This window comes from Sinocyclocheilus rhinocerous, unplaced genomic scaffold (assembly GCF_001515625.1).
Source record: "Sinocyclocheilus rhinocerous isolate Xijiao unplaced genomic scaffold, SAMN03320098_v1.1 scaffold6109, whole genome shotgun sequence".
Lineage (NCBI taxonomy): Eukaryota > Metazoa > Chordata > Actinopteri > Cypriniformes > Cyprinidae > Sinocyclocheilus > Sinocyclocheilus rhinocerous.
This window is the reverse complement of record NW_015652272.1, coordinates 179,262-187,637: the sequence shown is the minus strand read 5'-3', so window position 1 is coordinate 187,637 and position 8,376 is coordinate 179,262. Positions and strand designations below refer to the sequence as shown.

Here is an 8,376-nt window from a genome sequence, read left to right as displayed (position 1 = left end):
GTGTGTACAGGTTTATATATCCTGGTGGGGACTTAAACCTGACTACACACAGACTCATGGGGACTCGTGTCACGGTGGGGCCCTAAATTGTGGTCCCCACGGGTACAAAAGCTTATAAATCATACAGAATTAAATTTTTTGAAAATCTAAAAATGCAGAAAGTTTCCTGTGAGGGGTAGGTTTAGGGGGTTGGTTGGTGTAGGGCAATAGAATATACGGTCTGTACAGTAGAAAAACCATTACGCATATGGAGAGTCCCCACAAGGATAGCTGACCAGACTGTGTGTGTGTGTGTGAGTGAGTGTGTGAGTGTGTGAGTGTGTGTGTGTGTGTGAGAATATGTGTGTGGGAGAATGTGTGTGAGTGTGCGGATGCTGAGATTCAGGGCCGCAGAAGGAGCCTGAGTGGCTCAGATCTGTGAAAGCAGGGCGCTGCAGGGTTCGCTCGCTCTCAAAGGAGAAACCGCAGTCAGAAATACTGCTGCGAGGCCACAAAACAATTCCACCGTGTTGAGTGTTTGTTCAGTTCGGCTGTACACAATGTGGCTCGACGGCCTTCCGGGCGGCGCACTCCTCAAATGGTATGGAAATAAAGAGTGGGACTATGCTGAGGAAAGACAGGAGCTCTTACCCAAATCTGGTTAACCCCTCATTCCCAGGAGTGCCAGAACATTCGCTGCTCATGAATGAGTCTGTATGTAATACAGTATTAAAGTTAAGAAAGACAATGTTAGTGGTGTTTGTATGTGATTGCTAACGTGTGTTTTTTATGGTTTCAAACATGATGTTCTTCCTCAGTATTTCTGTCTTGTTTTCCAGTACAAACATCTAAACATTCTTAAATCAAGATACAGTTACCCGAGAAGCTAAATGACTTCACATATTAAAAACTCTATCAAAATTTTGTCAGTTTATGCTTAAAACAAGAACAAATAATTTTAATTTAAAGGGAAAACTAGTTTATTTTTCTGACCCCACTGGCAGACATTTCTGTTCTTGTTTTAATCATAGTCACTTAATTTTAATGCATTTTTCAGAAAATGAAAAGTTGTATCTTGATTTAAGAACATTTAGATATTTGAAAGACAAAAAATACTGAGGAACAAAATCATTTTTTGCAAGTCTGTACATTCTGATTGGATTACTTAATTGAAGCCTGTTAAAAATAATAAAACATTTTTGTTAGTTGAAATGGTAACACTTTATAATAAGGTCCCATTACTGATTAATGCATCAAATAACATTAAATAAAAATGAGCTAAACATATGTTTTAGTATTTAATAATAATAATAATAATAATAATAATAATAATTATTATTATTAGTTTATTGTTAGTTAGCTCAGGTCTATTAAATTATCAAACAATTAAACAATTTCTGATTTTAATAGTGTGTTAGTAAATGTTGAAATTAACATTAAATATGATTAATAAATGCTTTAGAAATATTTTTAATTATTAATTCATGCTAACTGATGTAGTTAACTAATGCTAACAAATGGAACTGTATTGTAAAATGTTACCATTAAAGTAAATTAAAATAATAAAATAAAACAAAACAGTAGATCAAAAGTAAGAAATATTATTAATTTATTATATATTTTTTATAAGTTAAAAAAGTTAAAGCACTAAAATTACTAACTGGAGAAAAAAATGGAAATAAAAAATAATTTAAACCTAAATAGTACAAAAAAAATTATTAAACAATGACAAAAACACAACAAAATGACTAAAAACTTGAAATATAAAAACAAAAGCTAATTCAAGATATTACTAAAAACTACAAATAAATACTAAAATAGCCCTGCTAACCATGCAAACACTGTGGTATAGCAAAATCTCTACCATCTGAGACATTTCTACCATCGAATGGTCTGTAATCATCACCTCTCAACTCTATGAGAGCTGAATGTTTAGACTAAACATCTGGTTCAGGTTTGAAGGAGCCACTTGTTGAAGCTATGTGCCATTGTTTGAGCTCAAACATAGCTGGGATTTCAGAGGTTCAGCTGCAGATGTTCCCATTGTGCTGTGTGATTTGTGGCCGCTCCACACCGCATGCTTGAACAGATGAGAAATGATCTCTCGTCCAATCGAACGGAGGAACAGATGGTCCGATCTGCGTTAAGACACTCGCAGTTTCACTCCGGAGCACGTCTGATGTGGAGAATAGTATCTTCTTATTTACAGACACGCTCGAGACCCGCAGCAGCGTCAGTTGTATTCGTGTCGTCAGAGAGGTTGTCGCGTTTGTTCGAAACACTCTCAGCGATGACTCAAAACATAAAGATCAAACCCAGAACAATGGCTTCATGAAAATAATTACTAGCAGTGAAGATCGTGGAGTTTGCATAACAAGTTGTTTCTCAGGCAATAATGGAGAGCAACTGGTCTTTTGCTAAAGGATCCACAAAACTTTCTTTTATTCTTTTACCAGTTATTTTCTTCTTATTTTCTAACTTAAGAAGAAAGTTAAGAATATTGTGCAATCCCAAACCTTTTTTCCCCTTATAATTGTTCTAAAAACAAAACTTGAGAAGAATCATAATAAACAACCTCTTAAGATTAGGATAACCTCAGACAATTTTTCAAGAATTGCACTAATAATGAACTTTCTCTTAATCAATTGATGTTTCGCAAAAATGTTTCTCCTGAGAAATAAACCCATATAACTTCCTCTAGATATTCAAAAAGAAATATCTTAATTTCTCAAACTCTATATATATACCAAAGTCTGACATTAAATTTCATATTTCATACACTACTGGTCTTTAAGATTTTTTAGTGTTTTGAAAGAAACCTCTTGCTCACCAAGGCTGCATTTATTTTTTTATCAAAAATACAGTAAAAAAGTAATATTGTGAAATATCATTACAATTTAAAATAACTGTTTTCTGTTTGAATATATTTTAAAATGTATTTCTATGATGCAAAGCTGAATTTTCGGCAGCCATTACTCCAGTCTTCAAATATTTACTCTTGGAGTCACATTGAGATCCCAGTATCTCTGAATATGAATCATATAGGGTGTTAAAAATGAGGATGCTAAAAGAAAAGTTTATTAAAAACTCACTTCTGAAAGGATATTAAGATATCTTTAATACTTCTTGAGTTATAGCCATGCAAACTTTGAAAAGAAAAACTTGAAAAAAATGCTTTTTTCCCATTTTTGAATGCTCACCATAGGCATATTAATGCAACAAAAATTGCTAGAGTCAACAGATTTGACTAATAGACTTACTAATCTCTGTGTAAAACTAAAATAATAATGCTGCCATCTTCCTAAAGTCATTTTCCTCCTCCTGTAATTTAGCTCCAAATCTCTGGTGAAAATTTCATATTTACTCTTGGAGTCACTTTGAGATCCTAATATCTCTGGATTTGAATCATATAGAGCCTTTAAAATGAGGACACCAAAGGAAAAGTTTGTTAAGAACCAAAATCTAAAAGGATATTAAGATACCTTGAATGCTTCTTGAGTTATAGCCATGCAAACTTTGGAAAAAGAACTTGAAAAGTGCTTTTTTCCCATTTTTGTACAGTCGCCATTGGCATTTAATGCAACAAAGATTGCTAAAGTCAACACATTCTACTAATAGACCTCCCAATCTCTGTGTAAAACTAAAATAATGATGGGAGAAATATCTGGGATAAAGTTTATACTTCGATGAAATATAACTGAGAACGCTGAATCTGAACGCCATAACACATTCCTCTCTCCTCACCAGCTGTGAAGTAACCACTTGGACAGGAGGCTCAGGATGAAAAGATGGCAGCCATACTGTTTCCACCGGGTCATGACAGTCTACACCGGTTCACTCGTGAGTCCCTGGCTGGAATCGAGCAGCGGATCATCGAGGAGAAGGCCCGCAATGCCAAGCAGTACCAGGAGGACCTGGGCGACGTGGAGCCGCTCAAGTCCCGGGCCGACCTGGAAGCCGGAAAGCAGCTCCCGCGAATCTTTGGAGACATTCCTCCTGGACTGGTGGGCGTCCCTCTGGAGGACATCGATCCGTTTTACTTCCACAACAAGAGAGTGAGTGATCGGCACCACAGCAGACCTGTAGAAGATATACAGTCCTTTACAGATAAAGATTCAGTTCTGAAACCCAGCAAAGTGCCTTTAGCCAAATCACATCAAGCTTTACAGAAAATCATGATGGTACTGTTTATAATATCCTAATTTCTTTATGCTTTATAGTTGCATTTAGCACATTGGAGCTGTGCGATAATATAGTTTACATTTTGCGGCAATACATTTACAAATACAATACATATATACATACATACATATATATATACATGTGACCCTGTCTGTGAAATCTATATATATATATATATATATATATACTGTTGCTGGCTGGTAATATAGTTACATTTTGCAACAATATAAACAATCAAGCAGATTTGCTATATAATATGTATTGCTTTATGCAAGTATATTTAACTTTATATAAAGAGACGGGCGATTATATAGTAACATTTGGCAACTATATAAACAATCAAGGAATTGAGATTTGCTATGTAGTATATATCGCTATACCGAGTGTACTGTACAAGCAATTAAAGTTGGATATATATATCCAGCTTAATATAAAGAGCTGTGTGGTAATATATTTTGCAACAATAAGTACAATCACACAGCTGAGATTTGTTATATATATGTCGCTTTATGTATATCCAAGTTTATATAAACAGCTGGGCAATAATATAGTTACATTTTGTGACAATATAAACAATCACTCAGCTGAAATTTGCTATACATTGCTTTACGTGAGAGTACTGTGCAGAGTTAGACATGCTTATATATCCAACTTTGTACTGTATGTATTGAGGTTGGATATACTTATAGCAGTTGTATAATTCGTTATTATTTATTTTAGCTACGTTTTAAGGCAATATCTTTACTGAAATTGAACCTCATTGCAAACTATGCGTCATGCATTAAGTGTTTCTCATGTGAAATTCACAAGAAGCTCGACCCACAATTGATTTCAAGCTTGTTTTAGCTAGTTTTTAATAAACATTAATTGTGCACACAATAGGTAATATATTCAATTTTCAACTGTTTTATCTATGTTGTTCACAACTGAATAAAAATGTTTTGGATTTATGGATAACTGAGCTTGTCACGATGCATTCTGCGATTGCATTCTCTGCAAACGATGCTGCGTTAGGCAAGAATGAGACAGCATAATTTACTTTTAGAAACATCTTTTCGTCCCTCTGTGATAATGAGATTAGTGGTTACGTGTTCGATCTGTACATTTTTACCGGCAGATTCACAGACGCTCGAGATCAGAAACATCCCCTGAATGTCTGTTCACAAGGTCCCAGAAAGGTTTAAATATTAGCAAAAAACAAAACCTAACAATGAGCGTCAGTAAAGGGCGGCTGATGTGTTTGCACTGAATCAGAGAGCTGCAGGAATAGCAGACAGATGAATAGCGTGAGTCAGTGAGCCGCTGTTAATGCCACCGCTGCTGCGTTTGCTTCCACAAGCACACAAATCTCCATTTCTATGGATTTCAGCTAAAAGTTTTGACTCAAAACTCTTTAAATGCCATTTTTCGGTGAGGAAATGTGCGCTGTTTAGGCTTTCCTAAGCCGGTGGCTAATGCTAAGAAAGATGAATTGACACTTAACAGGACTCCTTCTATTAAAGTTTGGCCCTGTCCTTTGATATTTTTGCAAGCCGACACTCATTTTCCCTATTCGGACGGGATTAGTTTGCATCCGGAGTGCATGACCTCACATAACAGCCATATCCAGACAATAAACACTTCTATCAATGAAATCACAGACGTCAGTAATTTAATAATGTTAATAACTGTAACTTAAAATTAATCTCGGCTCATAACATTGCTTTATGTTTCTGGTTTGACTTGTCATTCATGCACTCCTTCAGTAGTCCTCGTGAAAAATTATCACTATGTTTCCACGTGGCTCTCACACTTCTCTGGTTTGTCAGTGTATTAAGTGCACTTTATGACACTGTCGAGCTCTGAGTGATAAAGGACAAACCCAAGAAGAGAAGCGTTTCACTGAAGTTAATTCACTCCAATATAAAACTGCTGTCATTCACTCACCATTATGTTGATGTACAGTACAATTTCAGAAAAAAGGTACAAAAGCTGTCACTGGGGCAGTACACTTTTGTACCTTTTTACCCCTAAAGGGTGCATATCAGTACCTTAAAAGTACATATTAGCACCTACATGGTACATAGAAGTACCTTTAATCTATATTTTGTGTTTGCATGCCTTCAAATACCCGCACACACTCACTCATGCACACACAAATAATTTATTATACTAAATTTAATTTAAAAAAAAGAATTGTATTTGTTTTATTAAGTCATTTTCCCCCTTTATTTTCTTTCCTATTATTACATTTATTTATTTATAATTTCTGCAGGTTTGACCCTCCATATCACAGCAATGAACAGGAAAATGTTGTAAGATTAATCAATTATAAAACCAATTCTATAAAGTAAAGCAGCTCTACATTATTGAGTTAAGTGTCAATTCAATTCAGTTCGTTTGCAAAGTTCATTAATTTTGAAACTAGTTCAATTTCAACTGTACAGACGACAATAGTGTCATTCAGATCAATTCAGTTCAGTGTTGATAACAATGTCAAATATGAAACAAAACCAAATTTCAATTGATCAAAAGTGACATTTATAATGTAACAAAAGATTTCTGTTTCAAATAAATGCTTTCAAATGTATCATATTATTATTTCAAACGTATCAGATGTAGCAAATGTATCAAAGGAATTAGAATAGGTTCATGTGACACTGAAGACTGCAGTAATGATGCTGAAAATACAGCTTTGATCACAGAAATAAATTACATTCTACAATATATTCACATAGAATACAGTTATTTTGAATCCTAATAATATTTCATAATATTGTATATTTTTATGGGTTTTTGATCTATATTTTTTAAATTAATTATTTTATTTTATTACATATTGTTATAAAGTTCATCAGTCATATAACAAATTCTGTTTCGGCTGTAAAGCAGCTCTACAGATGATCAATTCAGTTCAAATTTTGTTCTTTGTATCAGTGCAGTCCAATCGATAAACTAAACTCGGTCTTTTAAACTAATCAGCAGCTAGTGCACTATATTACACGTCTTCTGAATTCATATGATAGCTTTGAGTGACTGCAATTCTGACAACTTTGCTCAAATCTCATTGAAAGCTTGGCAGATCTACTCGATAACTCCTTTTGTGTTTTGAGCAGAGATGATGACAGACGTTTCACTTTTGGCCGAACTATTGCTTGAACATCGTGGTGCATGTATTTACTTCTCAAATCCACAGCGAGGGCAGCGTTTGGCTTGGATTTCCCTCTGCCCTCTCTAGATCCGCTCATGTGGACCTGCAGTTGGCAGATGATACCCCAGAGGAAAGTGGAAACAAACACAGGCAAACCTGACCTAGATGTTACGTAAGAATAGAGAACATAAGGGCAGAGAAAGCCAGCTATTTGCAGAGGTTACAAAGGCCACGCGCCGGAGCGCTGAGAAAGACTCCTACTGTAGCAAAGATGCCGCGCAATAAAATATGTTGACCCTGATGCCGCCCGCCTGTAATTATTCTTTGCGCCGTGACTCCTCGCATTATTTATGTGATGGGGAGATGGTGTAAATCGAGCTCTGCGAGGGGGCCATGAATCCTGGGCAACCGTGAGGCGTGTTTGTGCCGCGCGGGGAGAGAAACGCTCCCGCTGGAGTCCACCATGGTGACAGACAGGAGTCCCCCGAGAGCGCCGATCCTCCCGCTGAGCCCCGCTGTATTGCATCTGCGTGTTGTTTGCACTCCCGAGCATCGCTTCCTGCTTTATCATTATAATTACAGCTTGTTTGAATATCCTCATCACAGAAAATGTTCTTTGTTTGAGAGAAGTCGGTAGTGCTGCTCAGCCAAGGATGCATTAGAATGATCAAAAGTGACATTTATAATGTAACAAAAGATTTAGATTTCAGATAAGTGCTGTTTTTGAACATTCTATTCATCAAAGAATGCGGAGAATTCAAATGTATCAGAATGAATTCTGAAGGATCCTGTGACACTGAAAACTGACCACAGGAATAAATTATATTTGTGTCCCTGCAGCACAAAAGCAGTCTTAAGTCGCTGGGGTATATTTGTACACTCTCAGAAAAAAAGGTACAAAAGCTGTCACTGGGGCAGTACCTTTTCAAAAGGCACACCTTTGTACCTAAAGAGTCCATATTGGTACCTTAAAGATAAATATAAGTACCTAAAGTGTACATATTAGTACCTAAAAAGTACAAAAGTGTCCCTTTTGAAAAGGTACCACCCCAGTGACAGCTTTTGTACCTTTTTTTCTGAGAGTG

General features: G+C 35.9%; 1 protein-coding gene across 1 annotated transcript in view; it reads left to right on the top strand.

Moving 5' to 3' along the window:
• The first annotated feature begins 3,767 nt into the window (after nt 1-3,767).
• scn5lab (sodium channel, voltage gated, type V-like, alpha b) overlaps nt 3,768-8,376 on the top strand; it is a 132,606-nt gene continuing 127,997 nt past the window's right edge. The window contains 1 exon segment of the mRNA XM_016520084.1: nt 3,768-4,034. Coding sequence (XP_016375570.1) covers nt 3,768-4,034 — 267 coding nt within the window.